The sequence below is a fragment of the Gigantopelta aegis genome, chromosome 6 (assembly GCF_016097555.1).
Source record: "Gigantopelta aegis isolate Gae_Host chromosome 6, Gae_host_genome, whole genome shotgun sequence".
Classification (NCBI taxonomy): Eukaryota; Metazoa; Mollusca; class Gastropoda; order Neomphalida; family Peltospiridae; genus Gigantopelta; species Gigantopelta aegis.
In genome coordinates this window covers 99039621-99067498 of record NC_054704.1, presented here as the reverse complement: position 1 = coordinate 99067498, position 27878 = coordinate 99039621, and the positions used below count along the sequence as shown (strand labels likewise).

The following is a 27878-nucleotide window of genomic DNA, read 5'->3' as shown; positions in this document are numbered from 1 at the left end:
TCTGAAATATGAGTTTTGGGCATTCCAGGGGTAAAATCTCTGCGTATTAACTTTGATAAAGATGTTTTTATCAGAGAATGTCTTCTCTAAAATACAATGTACTCTCTGGTATTCCTGGGGTAGAAGGTCTGGGTGTTGTTTGATGTATATGTTTTTATCAGAAAATGTCTGCTCTAAAATACGATGTACTGTTTGGTTTTACAGGGGTAGAAGCTTTGCGTGTTGAGTTTGACCGACGATGTTCGACTGAGCGACGTCACGATCCTCTCACCATAATGGATGGAACCGGACGCACTGTGGCCGTCAGATCAGGTTTGTCTGGAAAAGAAATAGTAACGATTTGGCGTACATCATTGGGTCTTTCAAAGATGTGACTCTTCAAAGCAGTTTATTCTGTTTTTATAAGTAATTTTAGAATGATTTGGCGTTCATCATTGGGTCTTTCAAAGATGTGACTCTTGAAAGCAGTTTATACTGTTTTTATAAGTAATTTTAGAATGATTTGGCGTTCATCATTGGGTCTTTCAAAGATGTGACTCTTGAAAGCAGTTTATACTGTTTTTATAAGTAATTTTAGAATGATTTTAATGATCTTGATCATCCATGTTTCATTCATTTAGCTGTGTTTGACACTCCACAGCTGATGATTTTCTTGCTGTGGTGTCATTAAACATTCACTCATTCCAAGTCTTGACATGTTTTCCAAACTCAGGGCTAGCTCTGGGCAAGCAAAACATTGCGGCAAATTGTCTATTGAAGAAACCCACAGTTATTTTTCACCAGATTACAATAAAATTTGTTGTTTGTTTTCAAAATTTGGCAAGTGGTAACTATTTCTTCAATCTTGGTTCATATGATAGTGAATGTGCCAAATTAGTTGTTTGTTTGCCTAGGTCTTCAAAATACAGTGCATTGTATGATGAATTATGGAATTGGGTAAACTGTTAGACACAGTAGATTATTATGATAACAAACTCATGTCGTATGTTTCATTATTTGTATCCCAAAACAACACTTTTAATTGTACAAAACATCTTTTTCATATCAGTGTCCCTTTTTCCATTTGCAGCGCCTGGTTTGTTTTCAAATGAGGTGTAATTCCTTCAAGTATTACTACATCAATTTCTTGGGTTAGTAAAACCAGATACTGGCCTCACAGATGGTGAATATTTGATGAACGTCCCTGTTTATTTTACAGGTCGAGAGTGGTCGGACTGGTCCCAGGAACTGCGTATAGTAAAACCAGATATGAATATTTGATGAACGTCCCTGTTCATTTACAGGTCGAGATTGGTCTGACTGGTCCCAGGAACTGCGTATAGTAAAACCAGATATGAATATTTTGATGAATGTCCCTGTTTATTTACAGGTCGAGATTGGTCGGACTGGTCCCAGGAACTGCGTATAGTAAAACCAGATATGAATATTTGATGAACGTCCCTGTTCATTTACAGGTCGAGATTGGTCTGACTGGTCCCAGGAACTGCGTATAGTAAAACCAGATATGAATATTTGATGAATGTCCCTGTTTATTTACAGGTCGAGAGTGGTCGGACTGGTCCCAGGAACTGCGTATTCAGGGAGACGAGCTTCGGTGGAAGTTTACGTCTGACGGCTCTGTTAATGGCTGGGGTTGGCACTTCACCGTGTATCCCATAATGCCTGCAGCGGCTCCCCTTGACATGCTCTCTGACAGAACCATACTCTCGCGGCCTTCCATTGACCTGGTGACCTGCTTGCTTGACTTCAAGCTCGAGTTGACGATGGACCGAATCATCATTCCGCGTTTGGCAGCAGCACTGGCAGCGTGTGCCCAGCTCAGCTCGTTGGGTCCGTGCTAGTTTGTGTTTTCATAGCCTGTTTTGTTATTTGTATTAAAACAATTCTGAAGTAGAGATTTACTTATTTTGAAAAACATTTCATTTCATTTATTTCATTTTATTTATACCTGCTTACTTTTGTGCTTATATCCATTTAAGGTTCAAGCATGCTGTCCTGGACACCAGCTATTTGAATTGTCTATCCAGGACAGTGGGTTAGTTAGTCGTTAGTGAAAGAGAAGTCAGTGTTCTTTTTATATTAATATAAATTTGCAGGAAATTTTGTCAGGCCAAAAATTCTAAAGAATAGACTTACTTTTAAATATTTTATGCTATGTATATGCAGAAAATATTTCAGATCAATGTATCATAAATTAATTTTATATAAAAAAATTGTAGTTTGTTAAACTGTGATTTTGTGTAGCTCATATGAAGGACAAACCAAGCTGAATGTGAAAACGTTGTGTTTAGGAGCCAACCAGCGCATGTGGGCCTTGCACAGATTACGGATGTTGATTTCAACCAGCTTGGGCTCGTCAATGAATGTGAATACCCTTCTAGCCAGTCCAATATCTGAGAGTTCAGAATCCGATTTGCCAAGACCATACATGGTGAGTAGACTTAAAAATCTTTAAATGTACCAATGAATGTACCAATAGGATGAAAGAATATTTGTCTCCCAACAACATGATGAAAATCACACATTTTTGTATCAACTTTACAAGTTTTATCAAATTTAGTTTTGAATTTTTTGATTTTAAAATGAAATCATTATTTTCTGTGGAAAGATAATACCTCAGACAGTATTGTTTATTTTTGGTATAAACCTCAGTTTTAAGTCCACTTTAATTATTAAGTCTAATTTTGTTTTAACATTATTAAAATAAATCTGTTCGATGTACGTGACGTCGTGGGTACTTTTACAGAGATGATTTTGCTTAACAGTCTGTCCATAGTAAAATCTGTGTACCATTTATAACAGCCAAATGTTTAAGAAACAAATAAATTGGGTTGCTGGTATAGTATTCTTGTTATTTGATATTCTTTCACTGTGGAGTACATTATTCTCAGTCAGTTGGTTAGTTTTCACTCATGTAAGACAGCACCCAAGTCATATAACATCAGTCTATTCCACATGAGTTGGAATTTGCATAACATGAATTGGAGAAATGATAAAAAAGAAGTCACAAAAGATGAGCATAACACATCAAATAGTATACCAGTTTGATTCACTTTTCAGTTAAAATTTATAATCTAAAATATCTACCATGACATCATCTTTTTCTTCTTCTTTTTTTTTGTACATAAAGCAACTGTGGCTTAAAAAGTGCAGATAATTTTGAAGTTTGGTTATTTTATCACTATAGTATTTAATTTGAGTTTATACTTAGTCATATATTCTTGTGATAGTTCTTATGATATTAGAGAAAACTATAACTTTGATTTATATTTTTAGTCCATCAGTGGATCAGCACTTTCCACATTGGTAAAAGGTCTGCCTGAAGCCCTGCAGCGCCAGTACGAGTATGAAGACCCGATTGTGCGCAGTGGGAAACACCTGATGCACAGTCCGTTCTTCAAGGTGCTCGTCGCTCTGGCCTGCGACCTGGGCCTCGACACCCTGCCGTGCTGCGCCGAGGCTCACAAGTGGGCGTGGTTCCGCAGGTATTGCATGGCCGCCCGTGCCGCAGCATCCATCGTCAAGAGGACGCCGTTGCCGATGGGGTTCATGGAAGAGGTGATGAAGAAGATCCATGACATTGCGGCGGAGGGGGAGGACTTGTCTCGGGAGCACGAAAGTCACAACGTGTTTAAACAGGAGCAGGATGAACAGCTGCTTATCTGGCTCAACAGGTGTGATATATAGAGATTATTATACGAGCTTGTGCGTCATACTGATTTTACAAAACAACTGTCAAGATTCTTATATTGCCAGAGTTTCATAAAATCAGTGTGACTCACATGCAAGTGTAATAATTTCTTTATTATCCATATTATTATTGTTATATTTTATATGAATAATGAGGACCATCTCAAAATGTTTCAATCACAACTAGGAGACAACGAAATGACGTCATATTTCACATGCAAAGTCTGAGCTACATCATTACATTTATTACATGTGTGCTTTGTATGATTTTATTAACTCAGTTATGTTGAACCATGTTAATAATAACATATACTATGTGGTTATATTTCACACCCAGTGTCTGTACTTTCATTTGTGTTGCATACTTTCATTCATTCTTTGTACAGTTTTCAAAGGATAAAATCTTTAGGGTCATTCCATGTCAGATCACCTAATGGGTTAAACCCTACCCGCTCTAATTTCAATGAAATTTGGTATATAAGGTTATTTTGGCCAAAAAACAGACCATGCCAAACCCTCCTGTGCTATTATGTTTCCAGCAGACCGTTGATTTATATACCTTTCCTTTGTTTGACACTCAGCTCTTTGTTCCTGGTATCTTAAAAGCCGAGCTCTACCATTCATGTGATTTATATACCTTTCCTTTGTTTGACACTCAGCTCTTTGTTCCTGGTATCTTAAAAGCCGAGCTCTACCATTCATGTGATTTATATACCTTTCCTTTGTTTGACACTCAGCTCTTTGTTCCTGGTATCTTAAAAGCCGAGCTCTACCATTCATGTGATTTATATACCTTTCCTTTGTTTGACACTCAGCTCTTTGTTCCTGGTATCTTAAAAGCCGAGCTCTACCATTCATGTGATTTATATACCTTTCCTTTGTTTGACACTCAGCTCTTTGTTCCTGGTATCTTAAAAGCCGAGCTCTACCATTCATGTGATGTAAATAGTCAAACTGCCTGATATTATTTTTGTAAGGTCGTTGTCTCATATATATATAAACAGACGATCAAAAGAAAGTATACCAATTATTTTTAGTATAAATAAACACAATACACGTTCATGGAAGGTTAGATAGGTTCCAGTGTTGTTCCTTATAATGCAATCAGTGATGAATAGTCGCACATTGCTGCCTTTGGTCGATGCCGCACATGCAAAATGAGTTTATTCATCAAATTTATACTGCACAAGAAACATGATACTCGTGCACATAAGGGTGTAAAAAAGGGTGTCATTGTTTAGAACATGCCTCAGTCAACAGTAAAACACCAGAGAACATGGCAAGGCTAACTGCTGAAGAAAGAGAGAGAGAGCTATTGTTATGGTGCAGTTGGGTGCGAGTTATGCCCATGTGGCAAGAATCCTGAATTGCACAAAATTGACGATCACCAGGTTGATACAGCATTACAGGGTGACTGGCAGGACTGCAGACAGACCATGAAGTGGAAGACCCCGTGTCACAATAGCCAACGAGGACCACCATCTCCGCATCTTACACTTACGTAACAAATTCCTCACTATGACGTCATCTGCAGTGACTGGCCTTGGACATATCATCAGTCGTCACACTGTACGTCGTCGACTACGACAGCATGATATCAGGGCCTATCGACCATTCAGAGGGATGACATTGATGAGGCAACATCGACTTCGATGTTTACGTTGGGCACGTCATTTTCAACGTTGGCAACATCGGAACTGGCAACGTGTACTCTTTTCTGATGAGAGCAGGTTCCAGTTATTCAGAGCTGATGGCAGGACTTGGATATACCGACGTGCAGGAGAGAGAACAGCTCCGTGCTGTGTTCAGGAGACTGAACCGTTTGGTGGTGGATCTGTGATGGTTTGGGGCGGTATCTGTGGCCAACAGCGGACAGACTTTATTGTGATTGACGGAAATCTGTCCGACGTCGTGTCCATGCTTGCATAATTGCACATGGTGGACATACACGCGATTGAAGCATGTTCTTTGTGGTCAAATTTATTCACCTTCGTTCTGAGTGGTCCTTTATGAAATAGCACATTTCACCCCTAGTGCTGTTGTGAACTGTGATATTATCATTTTATGGGTTTTATTGAGTATACTCGTGTTTATTTATCGCCAAATTATTATACTTTCAAAATATAACATTTGCATCAACTTGTGTTTTGAGTTGTTTTTAATACTTTAAAAAAATAATTGGTATACTTTCTTTTGATCGTTAGTTTATAAAGACATACATATTCTCATTTTTGTTTACAAGATGTGTGTAAAATATATTTAGTGATTTTTAGATAAATTTAGGATTCAATTTTTTGGGGTCATATATATTTAAAACAATTGAAATGGAAACTCAAGTAAGCATTGAGATATAATATATGTAAAATGTTTTCCCAGTCACATTTGTGCAGAAAATTAATGTTTTTGAATTATATCAGTGACTAACAATTCTGTATTACTTTCAGAAAACCAGATGATTGGACTCTTTCTTGGGGTGGAAGTGGTCAGATTTGGGTTTGGGGTCATAACCACAGAGGTCAGCTTGGTGGAGTTGAAGGGGCAAAGGTCAAATTGCCTCTTGGCTGTGAGGCTTTGGCAAGTCTACGACCAGTTCAGTTGATTGGTGGAGAACAGACATTGTTTGCTGTCACAGCTGATGGCAAGGTTAGTTATAGTGATTTTGATACACTGGATTGTTTTACTAAACAGATAAATTTCTTTCAAATTCAATCTGTGTATCTTGATTTGTACATTTTTGCCTTCCGTATTACTTATTTTTCAGCTTGAAAACAGGGAAGGATGATGTTTGAAAATTATAATGGGTTTTGTGTATCATCTATGACAGCAGTAACAGGAAGACCCTGGACTTGAGCACTACACCCCACAAACTGTGAAGTGCTCCCCCAAATTGAGTTTTTAACAGCTGAATATGATTCTTTCGTTTGTGTCTCTTTAATGGAGAAGGTGTTATATCTTAGTCAGCTGGGTATTTCTAGGGGTTTATTGCCATATATACAATGCATGTCAGTGTACTGGTGTAGCCATGGGGGCCATGACCCCCCCCCCCCCCCCCCCCCCAATTACACCTCTTTGTTTTTTCCTGTTACCTTTACTGTTTGCATGCCCGCCATCTTTCCTCCCCCTCCCTCCCACTATAAAATCCTGGCTGCGCCATTATGTTAGTGAAATATTGTAAATGCTCTTTTAAATTTTCACTCCCAAGAAAAATCCTGCATCTTCTTCAGGACTCGTTATATAGGTGTCAGAATCTGTGATGTTTGAGATCTTTCTTTAAAGCCAATCAGGACATCCACAATTGCATATCTCGTCCTGTTCAGTCAATCGACCATTTCAGTCATGGTTACATCACTGGGCCGCATCCTTCCCTGACATAATAGTGAAAAACAATGAAATATGTTTGATGTTACAGGTGTACGCGACAGGCTATGGTGCGGGAGGCCGACTGGGTATCGGAGGAACGGATTCTGTCTCGACTCCGACTCTGCTGGAGTCCATCCAGCACGTGTTCATCAAGAAGGTGGCCGTGAACTCGGGTGGGAAGCACTGTCTGGCCCTGTCCTCCGAGGGCGAGGTCTACTCCTGGGGAGAAGGGGAGGATGGCAAGCTGGGACACGGAAACAGAAGGTTTGTGCCCGTTGAAGGATTCACAAAATATGTTACTCAGATCATGTATGTTGCTCATGTGGACATGACTAACAAGTGTTTACTAGTAGGCAGCAGGCTGCTATTTTTACAGGGTTCTATAAATCCACTAGCCCTTGGTCCACGCTATGAATGTTTGGTCTGAGCTAGTAGAAATTATCAACTTTGTTACTATAACACATAAGGCATGAGCCAAGGTTGCTGTGCGGGCTAGTGACTTTCTCAAACATTTGTCGAACACTGTTTCTAGCTGCTACTGCTGACGCTAGTGGAGCATCCTTTTCATGCTTCCAGTTATGCACTTCACTACTCTGAGTAGATGCTGAGTAGATATGGATGCCTTATTTTCTCAAAGATCCTCCTACTTCAGATAATTTATCCCAGGTTCTTTTCATTATTTGAAATCTTGTATTTTAAGCCTTTCTCATATTTCGATCAATATGTTTTAAGCTATCATTACAATTAAAACAATTTTTGTTTTAATTTCACATTATTCCTCTCTAACTACACTAAAAAAGATTATAATTTGTTACATTGTTGTAATCCTTATTTTCATTTAGCTGATTGGGTATTTTAATAATTATGTTTCTATAGCCCATGTGATCGGCCACGAGTGATTGAATCTCTGCGTGGGAAGGAGGTGATTGACATCTCGGCGGGTGGAGCTCACAGTGCGTGTATCATGGCCAGTGGAGAGCTCTTCACTTGGGGCAAAGGTCGATACGGCCGTCTGGGTCACGGAGACAGTGAGGACCAGCCTAGACCAAAACCAGTCAGTGTAGACCTCTCTGTTAATTATTTACAGACTTATAGACTTACACAAAAACCAGTCAGTGTAGATCTCACTGTTCATTATTTACAGACTTATAGACTTATACAAAAACCAGTCAGTGTAGACCTCACTGTTCATTATTTACAGACTTATAGACTTGCACCAAAACCAGTCAGTGTAGATCTCACTGTTCATTATTTACAGACTTATAGACTTACACCAAAACCAGTCAGTGTAGATCTCTGTATTCATTATTTACAGACTTATACAAAAACCAGTCAGTGTAGACCTCACTGTTCATTATTTACAGACTTATAGACTTGCACCAAAACCAGTCAGTGTAGATCTCACTGTTCATTATTTACAGACTTATAGACTTACACCAAAACCAGTCAGTGTAGATCTCTGTATTCATTATTTACAGACTTATAGACTTATACAAAAACCAGTCAGTGTAGACCTCACTGTTCATTATTTACAGACTTATAGACTTGCACCAAAACCAGTCAGTGTAGATCTCACTGTTCATTATTTACAGACTTATAGACTTACACCAAAACCAGTCAGTGTAGATCTCTCTGTTCATTATTTACAGACTTACAGACTTACACCAAAACCAGTCAGTGTAGATCTCTGTATTCATTATTTACAGACTTATAGACTTATACCAAAACCAGTCAGTGTAGATCTCTGTATTCATTATTTACAGACTTATAGACTTACACAAAAACCAGTCAGTGTAGATCTCTCTGTTCATTATTTACAGACTTATAGACTTACACCAAAACCAGTCAGTGTAGATCTCTGTATTCATTATTTACAGACTTATACAAAAACCAGTCCGTGTAGATCTCACTGTTCATTATTTACAGACTTATAGACTTACACCAAAACCAGTCAGTGTTGACCTCTCTGTTCATTATTTATAGACTTATACCAAAACCAGTCAGTGTAGATCTGTGTATTCATTATTTACAGACTTATAGACTTACACCAAAACCAGTCAGTGTTGACCTCTCTGTTCATTATTTACAGACTTATAGACTTACACCAAAACCAGTCAGTGTAGATCTCACTGTTCATTATTTACAGACTTATAGACTTACACCAAAACCAGTCAGTGTAGATCTCTGTATTCATTATTTACAGACTTATACAAAAACCAGTCCGTGTAGATCTCACTGTTCATTATTTACAGACTTATAGACTTACACCAAAACCAGTCAGTGTAGATCTCACTGTTCATTATTTACAGACTTATATACTTATACAAAAACCAGTCAGTGTAGATCTCTCTGTTCATTATTTACAGACTTATATACTTATACAAAAACCAGTCAGTGTAGATCTCACTGTTCATTATTTACAGACTTATAGACTTATACCAAAACCAGTCAGTGTTGACCTCTCTGTTCATTATTTATAGACTTATACCAAAACCAGTCAGTGTAGATCTATGGTTTAATTATTTATAGACTTGTATTAAAACCAGTCGGTGTAGATATCTGTATTCATTATTTATAGACTTATACCAAAACCAGTCAGTGTAGATCTGTGGTTTAATTATTTATAGACTTATACCAAAACCTATGAAGTATTTATAGACTTATTTGAATATCAAAAGTGTAGATTGTTATATTAATTATTTGTAGACTTATTTAAATATCATTCATTATTTGTCCCATTCATTATTTATTTACTTAATATGGGTATTCATATTATATTCCCTGGCATTTGAAAAGTCTTTTGTATTATATCCCCTTGTTTTTATTTCTTTAGGTTTGTAAATTGTCTAAATGTAAATTTTTTGTGTCAAGAAGATGACTTGTTAATAAGGTCATTACTATTGATAATTAATTGCCATATGTTGAAAGTAAAGTTCTGTTCCTGTGTTCTAGGTTGAAGCGCTCAAGGGGAACCGTGTAATAAATGTAGCATGTGGCAGCGGTGATGCTCAGAGTTTGTGTATCACAGAGGATGATTCGGTGTGGTCCTGGGGCGATGGCGACTATGGAAAACTAGGTATTGACACAAAAAACACATCTTTCAGGTTCATAGTAGAAATAAGCCATAGAGTCACTGATACTGCAGGATCCAAAGCAGTTTCTTGGTTAAAAGGGCTTTATCAAAGTTGCATATTGCCTCAAATTATTTATTAATTTTTGTTACGAAATCCAAGCCTTGAAGAACATTCCCATTAAAACTTACAACCAAATAATTTAATTTACAGGCAGATTTTAAAAGCTTTTTATATTGAAATATTTAGGAGACTGGCACAATTAACACTGCATGTTTTCCAAAAATTTACATAATATAGCTCTCAAAATAATATTTAGTCTCATTTCTTCTCTGTGTTGTGTTTATGAATGATGGTAAGGATTGCTAACCTTAATGTGTGTGATATTTGTATTGCCAGGTCGTGGAGGTAGTGACGGCTGTAAGGTGCCAGTCAAAGTGGAGAGTCTACAGGGGCTGGGTGTTATCAAGGTGGAATGTGGTTCTCAGTTTTCCGTGGCACTCACCAAGTCCGGAGCAGTTTACACATGGTAAGTCCGGATATTATGTCAAATTTAGAAGTCTGTCATCTTTTTATCTTCTGGGTTTTTTCCTTTCCTTTTAAATTTTTTTTTTTTTGTATTATTATTGCTCTCACAAGATACAAAGGATTGTATTTTGAAAAATTACAGCTGAATTTATGAAAGGTATTTATCACTATGGTGTGTATATATATGAAAATCCCAATTTAGGACAAGTTAAACCATTACATTCAGTATTTCTGTTATAACTAAAGTCTTGGCAGTAGCTAGGTTGCCTTCTTCAAAGGAATGTGGTTCAATTATTCTGGTTACTGTTGAAATGTCGGGACATTTATTTGTAGTAGAAATATTAAACATGTATAAATTTAAAGATTTTAAAAAAGTTTTTTGGATTTCTCCGGAATCATAAAAATATGTAATCTGGACAGTTTGAGATTTCATCTTATAATCATACAGTTCTGACCCAAAATCTAGGATTTGCAATACGAAATCCTGCTAAATTCATAGCCTTTAAATTAAGATTTTTGTTAAAGCAGTTTGAAAGGTATCCATTGACTTATAAAAATATTATCTTTTTTTTTTGGTGCACTTTGAGTGTTGAAATATCCTCCAATCTGTGTGTTCTGTGTTGCAGGGGAAAGGGAGACTATCACCGCCTGGGTCACGGTACCGATGACCATGTGCGTCGTCCACGCCGCGTGTCGGCTCTCCAGGGCAAGAAGATCATTGACGTCGCCTGTGGGTCGCTCCATTGTGTGGCGTGCTCGGATATCGGTAAATAATCACACCTACAAAAACTACTCGTGGGCATTGGTTTTCTCTTCCTTTTAACACCCTAAAGCTGATATATTGTTTGTGCTGAGGTGTCATTAAACATTTATTCATTCTATTGTCTCTGGTCAAACCAATATTCCAGAATCAATGTGGTGATGCAGTTGTTTTTGTTTTTGTTTTTTCATTGCTCAGAAAAGATGGGTATATTTGATACCAAAATAAGGGGCATATTTCAATTGAAAATTAGAAAGCACGTCCTAGTTGTAGGATTGATTGCCATTTATGGACTCCAGTTGTTGTTTTTTTTTTTTTTTTTTTTTTGGGGGGGGGGGGGGGGGTTCCATCCCAACCAATCCCTTGTGAGTCATACATTACAGATCATGGTATGTACTGTTTGTGCCAAAGTGCATATAAAATATTCCTTTCTTTTCAATAGGCGTAACGTGTGTGGTGGCAGTGGGTTTCCTGTCATTCTTAGCTATAGTTTAAAATGTGCTCAAGAAGTCTATTTTATTATCTTAGCGTCTGTGGTTTAAAATAACCAAATGAATTTTTTTAAATATAGATTTTCAAATTTGTTATAATTTAAAAATCATTCTCGTGTAGGTCTTTTAAACTATGTATTTTAACTGAAATGAGTTTTTTTAGTTTTTTCTGCAGGAGAGGTTTACACGTGGGGAGATAACGACGAGGGCCAACTTGGAGATAGTACAACCAATGCCATTCAGAGACCTAGACTAGTTGCAGCACTTCAAGGTATGATTGTGGTGGCATTGTTTCTTGTATATAATAATTATTATCTCGCCTTCATGTAAAATATTTGAATTTCATTGGTTATTTAGTCTTGGGGGAAAAAAACTTATACCCTGCGTGGGTTGAGTCAGATCTCTTATACCCCACCTGTAACATCGGATTGTTGTTATTGTATTAATGTGCCATGCAAAAATTTGTCTGTTACCAACGTAAGTAAAACATGGCTGTCAAACGATTTGCCAACCACTCAGAAAATCAAATTGAAGAAAAGCGAGCATTTTAATGTGGCCAAGCATTTAATAATACAGCTAATTTTGAATTTGAATGACGTTAGTATTCCAATGACGTCACTTTACATCTTATTACAATAACACTAAACTGGATAAATGTTTTTGTTTGCACATTAATAATGCATCTGGATGTGTTTGAAGAAAATTTTGTAATTAAACATGTCGGCAAGATAAATTCATTGTAGAAGCATCACAAGGGGTTTATGGATTTTTATATCCTCTGTATGCTCTTATACAAGAGCATACAGAGGATATAAAAAATCCATAAACCCCTTGCGATGCTTCTACAACTTACATTAAGTTTTCAGTTGTTACTGCTATTGTATGAGTGAGGTTTCTATACAACACAATAACCTAACCCTGGTATAAAAAGTTTTGGTTATTTATTGTCTACCAGAATACATCTAGTTGTTTACAAATTGAGTTAAATGTCTTGCCTGTTGTAGGTAAGAAGATCAACCGCGTGGCTTGTGGCTCCGCACACAGTCTGGCGTGGTCCACACACAAGCCGGTGAGTGCAGGGAAGCTGCCGGTTGTCATCCCAATGGAGTACAACCACCTGCAGTGCCTGTCGGTGGTCACCCTGCGCAACAGACTGGTCCTGCTGCACCACTTCTCCGACCTGTTCTGCCCCTCCATCCCCATGTTCGACATGCGTGACCACCTCGGTGGAGACTCGGACAGCGAGAAACCCACAGGGCTCGACTCTCTCAGAGGTGTGCTCGTGTCATCAGCTAAGGTCAGTTTGAAGAAAAGGATGATTCAATGCTATGAAACAAAGGGGAAAATAGATTCAGGGTTGTACATAGCAGTGGGGCAAGTGGGTGGTGGGGGGTGGGGGGCAGTGTTCCCTGGGAAAATATGAAAACTATCCTTTAGGCTTATCTTTTTTTGTCTCGCAGGAGAAGTCGCTCTATAATGTGTCCGGATTTGGTTTTTACTGCTCCTACCCCTCAAGATAATTTATGCTAGGTACAGCCCTGAGATTGTCTTGTAGACATGACATTGTCAACAGAGCATTCCTATAATATTGGGGTGGGGGGTTGTTGGAGGAAAGAGGGGTTCTTTTGTTATTTATGTTTATATAAAGGTTTTTCATTCCACATCATAGTATTTTGGCCCATTAGTTTGTTAATTGTTGAAAACTATTTGACAAAACTGATATTCTTTATGCATATCTAGCCTACAGTACATGTTTGTGTATATAAACAATAAACAGAATTATGTACATAACCCTGTTTTAAAGCTGTGACTTATTAATGGGTTTTGTTTTATTTTAGGAGACGGCATTCAGAAAAGTGGTGCAAGCAACTATGGTGCGAGACAAACAACACGGTCCTGTGGTGGAACTGAATCGAATCCAGGTAGATGAGTTACAGTGGTTACACTACACGTGATATATGTTTAATACCGGCGATTGGTATATCACTTTTGTGTTACAAATATATTTATAACATAGGTTACTGTTAACAGATTAACTGGCATTTTAAAAGCTTTTTTGCTGAAATTATTTGGTAGCTAGAAACAAATTGTTTTACTTGGCCTTGACTTTTTGACTTTATTTTATGAATTCAGTAATTAGTTAGTTCTTGTTATCTATAGTCCATCACATCATTCTATAAAAATGTGTTCTGTAAATAATTTCAGTTTAGTTTCACATAAGAAGAAAAGTAAAAGTGTTTTGGAAATAACAAAAAACCAAACTATTTTTGTGTGCAATTTACAAATCAATTGGCTTAGAAATAAATAACTTGTAGTAAATTCCATATGAAAAAAGGTGTTCCTTGTGGGATGGACTATAGATACAATACATCTTCATTTTATAGTGGGGTTGAATTTACCTTGTTGAGGCAGATTATGTTTTTAAGATTAACTTCGCAAGAAGTGAAATCTTATTGAACAAATGTGATGGCTTGGATTTTCCAATGGGTAATAAGATGTGTTATGGACACCATTATAAATTATGATGATTTTTCTGAAGGTGAAACGCTTTCGAAGCAAAGGAGGTTTTGCTGGGCCGGACGGGGTGAAGTCTGTGTTTGGCCAGATGGGATCCAAGATGGCCGTGTTCGGACCAGACAGTCTGATGTTGCCCCACCGGGTCTGGAAGGTCAAATTTGTAGGTCAGTATCACAATATTGTGGAATAGTGTGTACCAGTATGCTGTCAATTAATCATCATTCAGAGATGTCAACCATTACAAATTTGGCGGAATCATTACGAATTTAAAGCACAGATTACGCTATTACGGTTGTCTTGTTAGAAATTCTGATTTTTAGAAAGAAAACCATAATTTTTTGTATTTGGTGTCGGATCGTATTTTGGAAGGCACAAATGTTGTTAACACTGGAGAAATGGAACTACATAACTAGTAAATCATTGTAAATTTGATTTATATCTTTCCTTTTTATTTAATTTTTCACCAGGTGAGAGTGTGGATGACTGTGGTGGCGGCTACAGTGAGTCGATAGCCGAGATGTGTGACGAGCTGCAGAACGGCTCGCTGCCCCTTCTCATCGTGACGCCCAACGGACGTGACGAGTCCGGAGCCAACAGAGACTGCTTCCTCCTCAACCCCATGATGAAGAACCAGATCCAGCAGAACATGTTCCGCTTCCTTGGTGTGTACCAGCTTGGTGGTTTTACACGGGTTATTCATTCTAGATACTTGGTGTGTACCAGCTTGGTGGTTTTACACAGGTTATTCATTCTAGATACTTGGTGTGTACCAGCTTGGTGGTTTTACACGTGTTATTCATTCTAGATACTTGGTGTGTACCAGCTTGGTGGTTTTACACGTGTTATTCATTCTAGATACTTGGTGTGTACCAGCGTGGTGTTTTTACACGTGTTATTCATTCTAGATACTTGGTGTGTACCAGCGTGGTGGTTTTACACGTGTTATTCATTCTAGATACTTGGTGTGTACCAGCGTGGTGGTTTTACACGTGTTATTCATTCTAGATACTTGGTGTGTACCAGCGTGGTGGTTTTACAGGTGTTATTCATTCTAGATACTTGGTGTGTACCAGCTTGGTGGTTTTACACGGGTTATTCATTCTAGATACTTGGTATTCATTCTAGATACATGGTGTGTACCAGCTTGGTGGTTTTACACGTGTTATTCATTCTAGATACTTGGTGTGTACCAGCTTGGTGGTTTTACACAGGTTATTCATTCTAGATACTTGGTGTGTACCAGCTTGGTGGTTTTACACGTGTTATTCATTCTAGATACTTGGTGTGTACCAGCTTGGTGGTTTTACACGTGTTATTCATTCTAGATACTTGGTGTGTACCAGCGTGGTGTTTTTACACGTGTTATTCATTCTAGATACTTGGTGTGTACCAGCGTGGTGGTTTTACACGTGTTATTCATTCTAGATACTTGGTGTGTACCAGCGTGGTGGTTTTACACGTGTTATTCATTCTAGATACTTGGTGTGTACCAGCGTGGTGGTTTTACAGGTGTTATTCATTCTAGATACTTGGTGTGTACCAGCTTGGTGGTTTTACACGGGTTATTCATTCTAGATACTTGGTATTCATTCTAGATACATGGTGTGTACCAGCTTGGTGGTTTTACACGTGTTATTCATTCTAGATACTTGGTGTGTACCAGCTTGGTGGTTTTACACAGGTTATTCATTCTAGATACTTGGTGTGTACCAGCTTGTGGTTTTACACGGGTTATTCATTCTAGATACTTGGTATTCATTCAAGATACTTGGTGTGTACCAGCTTGGTGGTTTTACACGTGTTATTCATTCTATATACTTGGTGTGTACCAGCTTGGTGGTTTTACACGTGTGATTCATTCTAGATACTTGGTGTGTACCAGCGTGGTGGTTTTACACATGTTATTCATTCTAGATACTTGGTATTCATTCTAGATACTTGGTGTGTACCAGCTTGGTGGTTTTACACGTGTTATTCATTCTAGATACTTGGTGTGTACCAGCTTGGTGGTTTTACACAGGTTATTCATTCTAGATACTTGGTGTGTACCAGCTTGGTGGTTTTACACGGGTTATCCATTCTAGATACTTGGTATTCATTCTAGATACTTGGTATTCATTCTAGATACTTGGTGTGTACCAGCTTGGTGGTTTTACACGTGTTATTCATTCTAGATACTTGGTGTGTACCAGCTTGGTGGTTTTACACGTGTTATTCATTCTATATACTTGGTGTGTACCAGCTTGGTGGTTTTACACGTGTTATTCATTCTAGATACTTGGTGTGTACCAGCGTGGTGGTTTTACACGGGTTATTCATTCTAGATACTTGGTGTGTACCAGCTCATCTTACTAGCTCAGACAGTGGTTAACTATTTCTCCTTTAGGTTTCATCAATGTGTTATTCATTCTAGATACTGAGATTGTCTTGACCAAAGTTATTTGCAGGTTTTAAAGGGTTAAAGACAAAGATGCCTGCCTGCTAGAAGCATTAACATATTTGTCAACACATTTTCTTTTCAAGGATTGTTCAGTGATTTTAAGAATGTTACTTTCATGTTATGTATATCAGTGGCCATGATATGGGCTGTCCTGTCTGTGCAAAAGTGCATATAAAATATCCTTTGCTGCTAATGGGTAGGAAATGGGTTTCCTAGACCAGTTAAACTCCATGCTTGTAAAACGTTTAGAGTGACGGTCTTCACTCAAGACTTGAATAATGTCTTCAGACTTTAACGTCATGGCAATGTCATACAAATTGCATGCATATGATGTCATTAAAAAGTTTAGTCTAGACTCTAAAGTTTTATAGCACTGGCCCACGTTAGAAACCAAATAAGCTGTAGCTATGAAAGGTGGTGATAAACAAACATTCCTTTCCTTGTTTCTGTGCAGGATACCTGATAGGGATAGCCATCCGAAGTGGCAGTCCTCTCAGTCTGAACCTGGCCGAGCCGGTCTGGAAGCAGTTGGCTGGGATGCCGGTCACCATCACTGATCTCACCGAGGTGGACAAAGACTTTATACCAGGTAAACTTGGTTTTATAGGGAAGCAGCTCAGGAAATACGTATTATTATCTATTTCTTACACATCCATGTGAGAAATCAACCATTGAAGATAATTTTTGTCTCCCAACATATTGGTTGCTCATGGTGATGACCCAGTGATCACAGCCATACCATCCAATGAAATTAACATAATTGATATTGAATTGTCTCTGATGTACAAGTTCCCTGAGTGAGTGCTCCTCAAGGCTCAATGGGTAGGTGTAAACCACTTGCATCGACCAGTGATCCATAACTGGTTCAACAAAGGCCATGGTTTGTGCTATCCTGCCTGTGGGAAGTGCAAATAAAAGATTCCTTGCTGCCTATCATAAAAGAGTAGCCTATGTGGCGACAGCAGGTTTCCTCTAAAAAACAGTGTCAGAATGACCATATGTTTGACGGTTAATAGCTGATGATAAGATAAAAAATCAATGTGCTCTAGTGGCGCAATTAAATAAAACAAACTTTACTGATGTACAAGTTAACCTGAAAGTGATTGCTCCTTTACATGTGTTGACTGCAAGCACCATGAATATATTTCAGCGTATTAAAACATATTAACTTGCTTTCTCTCATTACATTAGGTATGTTTAGAAACATTATTTGAAACAGTGAGTTGCATGATAAATTGTATCTGACTGCCACTCACATAGAATTCTGTATGTTAATGATGACATTTAACCTATAAGATTCTTTATACCAAGTAGCCTAAATAGCTCATAAAATATACATCATTATATTATTGTCTCTGTTTAAACTATAAAGTACCAACATTATAAGAAAAATCTAATGTACCGTATATCTTCGCCTATAAGTCGAATTTTTTTCACCCAAAAATTATTTTATAACTTGGGGGGTCGACTTATAAGAGGGTAAAAAAAGTTCACCAAAAAATATTACTGTTTTAGGGATTATTTTACAAGTTTTATTGTTGAAGTATGCCATGTATTTATACTCAAATATGTTAATTTGACACATTTATTTTTTATAACCTATTTTTTTTTGGCATTAGAACGGTTTTGGTTATGCGAAAAGGCGTACGATCTCACTCACATGCCAAGACAACAGTCCACTTAGTTAAATTAAGTCATAACTAATAGTAAAAATGTAAACAATACTAACTACCTGTTGCCTGAGTTTATTTTGAAATCTGGTCACTGGCATTAATGGTTGTTCAAACAATGTTTTGGCGGTGATTAACTTCATGAATATTACTAAGCTTTCCCTTAAAATAGACTGATCTCTGCAGTTCACTTATCTAGAGCAATGGTCTCACTACACAGATCACTTCCGGGTGAGAGTTCATTCATCACGGTCCACTATAGTTCCTAATTGTGACACATGTTATGGTTCACATATTCACTTCTAGGAAATGGTGAAGAATTAAAACAATATGTATGTTTAATGGTAAGCCTTCTGGCTGTATTTTGCCCATGTTATTTTGTAATATTGTGCATCGACCTTTTGGGACATGGGTATATAGCGCACGTGACAGCCGGAGTGAATCGATTAATGAACCACCTGTTCGGACCGGTACTACAGCCAGATGCGGTCATATAGCAAAAAACTGAGACGGAAATGTTCTCAATTTTGCAGTGAAAATAAATGCTTATATAATGTATGTTCGCAATGGTGTATGTTGTTGGTGCCAATGAGAACCCGTTCTATGGGCAATCTTCACTTGAAGTTGGGCAGTTTAACATGGGTTTCAATGGCAGATGACATCTGTGTAGTGAGACCATAATGTAAAACATGAAATTACTGTTTATCCCAAAATATATAACTTTAGCAAGCCAAAATGAAAATGTACAAGTGTAGCATCCTTATAAAAGGTAATTACATCGATGTTGATTTCAGCCAAGTGTATGGGGGCCCTGTTTGGGTAAATATTGCAAACATGTCAATTTTATTTATTTTTATTATTTTTATTTTTATTTTTATTTTTTAGGGGTGTGTTTGTCAAAATGTATATTCTAGTGTTCTTACATGTAATAAATAAATTAATCTGAGTGTCTAACACTGAGTTTCTCATTGTAAAAGGTCAAAATTCAAGGTCACAAGGTCAATATCCAAATTCACCCTAATTTCTGTGATTTTGTGCATAATGATTTTTTTCAAATGTACAGTCATAATGACAAACAGTTTTGATGGTATTGTGAATATATAACATAGTTTTCTACTATGAAAGTAGAATTTGTGTCTGCCATTAACAATATGTGGATCTTCATGCTGAAATATACAGAAAAAACCAGGATTTCAACACTTCATTATGAAACAATTGTTGCCCATAGCAACAATTGATGGAAACTATATTTTTAATGAACTAACTAGATAATTATCTTCTTTGTATGTTCCCCATATCAGAACTACCAACAAGGTCATACATTACCATATAGTGGCTGCTTGTTTGATGGCCATCTATTGTGTGGATGACCAAGGAGTAACAATGTGATATGAAGTTTTATTGGATGGTATGGTACATCTATCTTTTGGTGTATTGGTTAGAGTTCATAAGTTACACGGCTCTAGTATAGCTTTTCATGGTGTAAATGACCCAAATTATCAAACTGACTTCAAACCAAGTTTGACAGAATTGGTCACTAGACTTTAAGGTCTCACTACACAGATCACTTCCGGGTGAGAGTTCATTCATCACGGTCCACTATAGTTCCTAATTGTGACACATGTTATGGTTCACATATTCACTTCTAGGAAATGGTGAAGAATTAAAAAATATGTATGTTTAATGGTAAGCCTTCTGGCTGTATTTTGCCCATGTTATTTTGTAATATTGTGCATCGACCTTTTGGGACATGGGTATATAGCGCACGTGACAGCCAGAGTGAATCGATTAATGAACCACCTGTTCGGACCGGTACTACAGCCAGATGCAGTCATATAGCAAAAAACTGAGACGGAAATGTTCTCAATTTTGCAGTGAAAATAAATGCTTATATAATGTATGTTCGCAATGGTGTATGTTGTTGGTGCCAATGAGAACCCGTTCTATGGGCAATCTTCACTTGAAGTTGGGCAGTTTAACATGGGTTTCAATGGCAGATGACATCTGTGTAGTGAGACCAATAGGGACACAAATCATTTGGTACAAAAACCAGTGTACTTTCCAGAGTTATCCTCCTTACATGTATTAATATGGCGGCAAAACGTGATACTTTCAGTTTTATCGTAGTGATCTGTTGTCAGTGTTTATAAATGAAGTTGTTGTCTGTGCACAAAACCATCTGTACAGTACTATACAGTAACAGTCAAACAGCTTTCACTCTCTACTAAGGGAATATTTCGTTTTGATGCTATGTAATAATGATAGTTTGATTGGAATAGTCTGATCATATTGCGATGTACAAAACGTGAAAACCGAAGTTTGTAAAATAATTTTCTTTTGTTCAAATATTATTGTTCTCATGTGCTGAAAATAAGAAATATTTCAATATTTATAAGTAGTTTTTCATGGGTCGACTTATAAACGGGTCAATAAAAAAATACGTTTTCAGGGCTTGAAATTAGGGACTCGACTTATAGTCGAGATCGACTTACAGGCGAAGATATACGGTATGTTATAACAGGTTTTTTTTTCAATAGTTCCTTGATCATGGGTGGGTGGGGTCCCTCGTTTTGTGGATGAAAAATATTTATTTTAATATCGAGACTAATGTTTCTGTTTGATCAGGCTTTAATTGCTAAATTACTAAGATACTAAGACTTTACTAATGTTACATGTGAACAGGTTTGATGTGCATCAAAGAGATGAATGAGGAGACACTACGTACCACCGATTTGCCATACAGCATCCCAAGCGCTAGTGGAGAGGAAGTTCACCTCGGCTTAAAGCATTCCAGAATCACGCCCGAGAACCGTGCGGAGTACATCAAGTTATCCATAGCTTACAGGTTCGTGTGTTTTGTAGTATATTGTTGTTTAAAGTATTTATCTCTTGATCATGTGCAGCTTTCCTAAAAGAGCCCAGGGAACATGTTGTTTTCAAAATTTTGATTTCCTATATTTCAGGTCAATTGAAAATTGAGTAGCAACTACTGTTTAATGTTTTAAAATGGTGTAGCAATCTCAGAAACTTGAATCGTGATGTGATACTGAACAAAATGTTCCCTGGAGCCATGTATATAGTTATTATAAATGCAAATAGTCAGCCACATGCCATCATCATATTTTTCTATGTCTAAGACTTGACATATTTAAAATAAATGTGCCATTATCACCTTCTGTAAATTCAGTCCTTGAAGTTATGCTTGTTCAAAAATTAAAAAGATTCTGGCTGTCTTTTCTCATACTTGAGGTCCCATTGCAATAGTACTTCTTTTTAAATTATTATTTCACATCTCATCCCAAGCGTTATCTCGCTAACTGTAACGGGTGCTCATCTCATGTGGTTCTGGATAATATCAGTGTTCAGGGCACGAAATAGCGGCCTGCAAAAATAAGTATTCCCATGTTTTTTTCGCAGACCTATTAGGTGAAATAAAAATTCACCCGCTAAAATCACAGGTCATTTTACAAGGGACAGATGTATGTACTATTATCTATTTTTTTATTTTCAGATTGCATGAATTTGATGGCCAGACAAAACTAGTGCGTGAAGGCATGTCCAAAGTTATACCAGTTCCACTTTTGTCACTGTTCACTGGATTTGAGCTGGAAACTATGGTTTGTATAATTAAAGTTAAATAATATACAGCGATGTTTTTAAAAGTAGGCAATTTCAATTTACTGGTGGTCCATCACATCAGTACTTAGTCATCTGAGGGATATATTCTTTTTTTAAGTGATCTCGTATCGGTGAACATCATCTGATGGTTTTGATGATAACATCAGTACTTTTGTTGGTAGACAAAAAAGTTAAAATAAATCAACAATAATGGGCTAAAAAATATTTCACTGTTTGTTTTATAAATATGTTGTCAATTCTGCAGATCCTTCAGTTGGGCACTATTTTTCTGCTTAGTATTAGTAATTAATAAATTAAATAAATTCATTGTTGAAAAATAACCATGTTAGTTTCAAGAAAGTATCTTGACTTTTCGTTTGGCTGTAAATACACATAGTACCATATTCTCTGTTATCCAAGACAAGGGTTGGTTGTTGGTGGTTAATGAGAGAGACGTCCGTGTGATGCCCCTCTATCACACCTCACCCAAACCTCACTGACGTATTAAAAGTCAATCTGGGTGAGAGCTGGTACTGACATACAAACCCAGCATCTACTAACCAAGGTCTGTTCTCTGTTTTTTACAGTTTGGTAGTTCAGGAATACAAATTTGCAGTCTTTTATTTTAAAAAAATATAAAAAATATAAAATTTAAAAATTAACGATCAGATTTATGACAAGTGAATATATGTTGTTGTTAAATTGGTTTCAGGTATGTGGAAGCCCAGACATTCCACTGAATCTTCTCAAATCTGTGGCCACCTATAAGGGCATCGATGCTAATGCTCCACTGGTTCAGTGGTTCTGGGAAGTGATGGAGGAATTTACCAACACAGAGAGGTCACTGTTTCTACGCTTTGTGTGGGGTCGCACCCGCCTGCCTCGGACCATTGCAGACTTCAGGGGTCGAGATTTTGTACTTCAGGTAATAAATTGTCATAAGAGATTTTTAAGATGATTTCATTTTTATTTTCACCTTAGATAATTAAATATTTTTCTTTTACATCTTCTACATTTGACCACAAATCAGATCTTTGATGATGAGGTTTTATAGCGATGATGCAGGTGTATTAAAATAGTTTCATTCACACACCTATTACTCATGCAAGTCCAGTTTTGTTTAACCCAGTTTTTGTTTGCCCATTAAATTTAGGGCATCACTTAAATAGTTATGACAGGTTACACACAAAGGAAATGGGTTACTAGAACTGGTTTCAGTTCTCAGGAAGCCTGTTGATGTTTGTACAATGATTTAAGATACTCTTCTGTGTTGTTATTTCTTATTTTGGCTTTTATTTTCACTATTCTTTTACTTTTGCATGCACAGGACATCATTCTTAAACCCTGATTAATACCATGCCTTAATTTAAGTCAGACTCTCTGGAGACCTGTTGGCATGGCTTTTGATGGAAAATTTGGTGAATGTTTTAAAGTCTATAATAAAACTGCTATTTCACTTTGACCAAACATCTAAATGCATTGGGTGAAATTACTCCTTGATCTCGACACAAGCTGACTGTAAAAATAACTGAGAAACATGACAGGTTTTTTTTCTTTCTATGTGACTCGTACAACATAATCTTGATCTGCTTTCTTCTACGTATTTTAAAAATAACTTCCTTGCAGGTGTTGGACAAGTACAACCCTGCGGACCACTTCCTGCCGGAGAGCTACACATGTTTCTTCCTGCTGAAGATGCCGCGCTACTCGTGTAAACCAGTCCTCAAGGAGAAGCTCAAGTATGCCATCCACTTCTGCAAGTCGATCGACACGGACGACTACGCCCGCGTGGCACTAACTGGCGACACCCTGGTGGAGGACTCCCAGGAGGCCAGCGACGACACCGACGCCATGGATAGCATCGAGTCGGACGGGGAGATCACAGACTCGGACAGTTAATATGGGATCATACACAGGGACTTGGAACTGGAATAGTTAATATGTGATAATACACAGGGACTTGGAACTGGAATAGTTAATATGTGATGAGTTACAGGGACATGGAACTGGAATAGTTAAAATATTATACTTGGAACTCAGATAGTAAAGATTTAATGTAATGAGAATTTAAAAAAAAAAAAAAAGTTAAAGAGTGTTCTAGTTTTTTGCCAATTGATGTTAAGATATTTCCAGCTAACGGAGCATATTTAATGACTAAAGTTGCACATGACACTAACATCACAGACAGCATTGAGTCCGATTCACAGAGACTTTCATTTCTTTTCAACTTAGCCACACCTTAACCAGGCCTCTACATTAACTTTTACATGTTGGAGCCAGATGACACCTACTTCTATTTTATATAAATAATATGAAATGTTTTAGTCACACACACACACAAAAAATGGTCGCATATGCAACCAAATCGGTAGCAATGTTGAGGGCTGCCTCAACTAAAGACATTTTGTCTCTGTTAGTAGACTGGTCCAAACATCCGTACAGCCAGTGTGATGAGTTGGAGACTTTGTTTGTGAAAACCAGTGTTATTAATGTTTTATAGCGTATTTGTGCCTATATTAAGATCTCTTCCTACATTTTACAACACATTTTGACAAAGCTTGGTAGACAGAACAATAACAAAATGCGAATAACAGACAAACCTACAATTCGCCCCAAGACTTGGAAGTGTAATATGTGATTCATATGGATTTCGAATTGTAATTGAACATGAGACAATATTCGACAGGAAATGGTGAATTTAATACAACGGAACAAAAAATTATCTTAAGATATAACAACTTTACAGAGTTTATGTCATGATGGAAACCTAATTCCACTTAGAATTTTTTTTAATTTACTACAACCAAACAAAACATCTTTTGTGGTTTTTGTTGTAAATATCACATATTTAAGGGGTAGATATCATGAAGGATAGTGAATTCCAGTTTTTAACAAAAAATGAAATATTATGATAAAGGTCACAAATTTACCCATCAATTATTAGCCCTAGAAGTGTGAGAGACAAATTTAGCAGAAATGAAGCTGCAGCACACACTGAATCACGCTAAAATTAATAGCACTTGGAGATTATTTCAGGTTATTATAAGAAAGACTTTTTTTTTTCTTTCTTTTTTGATCTGCGATTATACTACTGTGGTTTCATGAACAATACTGCTATGTTGTGATATGAATGTTTGCTGAACTATGTTGTATATTGGTGTGGAATTGCTGATCACTGGTTTTGTTTCAATGTTGTGACTTAAATTTAAATGTCATATGTCGTATCTGTGATCTCTTGGTGACATTTCTGATAGGATTTGTTTTGGGGTGGGTTTTTTTATTAAAACAAATTTGTTTCCATGGATTTTCAGATGTATACTGACAGCAGTAGTAAAATTGTAAAATATTAGTACATTTCTTGTAGAATGGCACTGTTAGTCGGCATAATAAAAACACTGGGGTTTTTATGTCTTTATATGTGTTAGCAACATACTGGTACATACTTATATAGTAAACTGTTTTAGTAGATTTCTGTCGGCTGTGGCTTTGTGAATGCTGTTCTGTTATCACAATGAAAATGTAAATTTTAATATAAATGTCTTATTGTCATTTTTAATTGATGATCATTTTTGGTATGTTTCAATTGACTTTAATTGATCATAATGAAATATACTATTTATCAAGCATATATTGGATGTTATGTCAGTTGACTATAATAGGTTGTAATAAAAATCAATATTGTATTAAGGCAGATTTTATTTTGTCTACCACATATTGGATGTTATGTCATTTTGCCTTACATTGAAGGTAATGAAAATTACCAGTGAAGTGTTTATTGATTCAGCATATATTGGATTTTGTGTCATTTAGACTAACTGACTGTAATAAAAGTCACTAGTGGTGGGTTTTTTTTTTATAACTCGTAGATTTTTTCTTGTGACAGTTAAGAGTAACTAGTTGTTTACAGTTTTGTTGTGGGTGGAAAGTTTTGTTTATGTACATTTTTTCCATAGTTCAGCTTGGGTATTTTTTCACATATCATCATTAGTTAATAAACGGATATTTAAATTTTAAATTATTGTGTTATAATTAATGCAGTATTTTATCACTGTTCATCTATTTTCAGAACTAAATGAAGAAGTTATATTATTAATAAAATGTTAATTCTAAACATTTTGCTGTTAAAAGATATTCCAATGATCATATATGCACACTTGTACTGTACTATTAAAGAAATCTCCACGCAGTTAGTAAGCTACAATCAGCACAATTCAACATCAAATTTATTCAGATCATTAATCTGGTCATTTACGAGTTTTTACACCAATAAAAACATCTGCGTTTAAGTTTTTTCGGTTTGGCGTTAGTGTATACATTAAATATTGAAGTCATATTTAATGTTACAAAGTTTTGATTTTATAATCTACAAATGTAACGTTTAATGCAATTTATTTGTTGCATTTTATGAAAAAACAACGATCAATAATTGTGTTGTAAGTATTTGATTATTTTGGAGAAGAGGTTTCTCAAGGACTAATGTTATATTGTTTTATTTTCAAATGTTCTTAGGATCATTATTTTTAATAAATTTGTTAGTTATAATTTAGTTTACATTTTTAGCAAACCCCGATTTTATCATTGAAAACTTACTACTAAACAAAATAATTTACATTTGCTCTATGTACATAAACATAGAAGCTTATAACATTTGGATGTTGCTTATTTATAATATATTAGCCCATTTCATTGATGAAAGAATTAACAGTATTGAATTTTGTCTGTGATGCTTTTCTCTTCTCTCTTTTTTTCCCCCATACATTATATATTTTTGTGTAAAATACGCATTTCAACTAGTCTCGTTAGACTAGTCATGTACCTGTCTAATTTTAATACTAAAATTTATCACTTACTTATACAATCATTATTTAAATATATGTTGAATTAGAATTTGTAATGTGTTTTATTTACAAAATATTAGTTGATAAAACCACATTTAATCAAATCTCACACTTAAATGCAACATTGAAATTAAAACTGGTTTCTGTTTCTATTTGATGTTACAAATGCAAAATGCAAATGCAAGTACAGTTTTAATAAATCTGTGTTTTCGCAATCATTCTCACACACTTTATCCAAGTGTAGATATCACGTGGTGTAGTGGATATTTTGATACTTATGTTTTAATAAGTAGTAAGAAACAACAGAATGTAACATCTGTGTTTTAATGTTTACAGTGACTTACATTTGTGAGAAAATTTTAAGTTATAATATGAACAATATTATTTCCTAAATGCAAGCCTTGGGTGAAGGGAAGAGGGTTTAGGAAACAAACTGTTCTCTTTTTATGTTGAAAACAGTAATTATTAGACAATGGAATAATTAATTCCCATGTAAAAAAAATGTTAAGTTAAATTTTTTTTTTACAGTTTCTATTTGTCATGCAGACACGTTTTTAGTGGATTAATATTAGCATAATGTATGTTGTAAGACTATTGTGAATTTATTTGTGATACATTTCAAAACTGATGTGATGCGAGTGTTAGAAAGCTTTGCGATGTTTCATTTATTTTGTGACAAAGTTCATCAAGAGGTATATATCTATATATATATATATATATATATATATATATATATATATATATATATATATACACTTTGTGAAGATTTTGAACAAGCTAAATTAAAATATATTTAAAGTTAAATTACTTTTGTTTTTTATTTAATTAGAAAAATAGTTTGCTACATGTTTTGTATATATATTTAGTCTTATTCAACTTACTGTGCTAGCACAAC

The 27878-nt window shown here is 36.2% G+C and overlaps 1 protein-coding gene across 2 annotated transcripts in view; it reads left to right on the top strand.

The window, feature by feature from the left end:
• The window catches only part of LOC121374060 (E3 ubiquitin-protein ligase HERC2-like), a 150201-nt gene extending 122452 nt beyond the window's left edge, over nt 1–27749 (top strand). Inside the window, exons 61-80 of one of the 2 annotated variants that reach the window (XM_041500957.1) lie at nt 205–312; nt 1540–1830; nt 2292–2431; nt 3277–3674; nt 6135–6333; nt 7100–7314; nt 7927–8104; nt 10003–10126; nt 10521–10650; nt 11276–11415; nt 12076–12171; nt 12905–13197; nt 13739–13822; nt 14440–14581; nt 14885–15079; nt 17312–17446; nt 21210–21372; nt 22039–22144; nt 22858–23070; nt 23772–27749. In XM_041500957.1, coding sequence (XP_041356891.1) covers nt 205–312; nt 1540–1830; nt 2292–2431; nt 3277–3674; nt 6135–6333; nt 7100–7314; nt 7927–8104; nt 10003–10126; nt 10521–10650; nt 11276–11415; nt 12076–12171; nt 12905–13197; nt 13739–13822; nt 14440–14581; nt 14885–15079; nt 17312–17446; nt 21210–21372; nt 22039–22144; nt 22858–23070; nt 23772–24044 — 3623 coding nt within the window. In that variant the 3' untranslated portion in view covers nt 24045–27749. Of the gene's footprint in view, nt 1–204; nt 313–1539; nt 1831–2291; nt 2432–3276; nt 3675–6134; nt 6334–7099; nt 7315–7926; nt 8105–10002; nt 10127–10520; nt 10651–11275; nt 11416–12063; nt 12172–12904; nt 13198–13738; nt 13823–14439; nt 14582–14884; nt 15080–17311; nt 17447–21209; nt 21373–22038; nt 22145–22857; nt 23071–23771 lie in introns of both variants that reach the window. The other variant, XM_041500956.1, reaches the window with a different exon arrangement.
• Nucleotides 27750–27878: the final 129 nt, after the last annotated feature.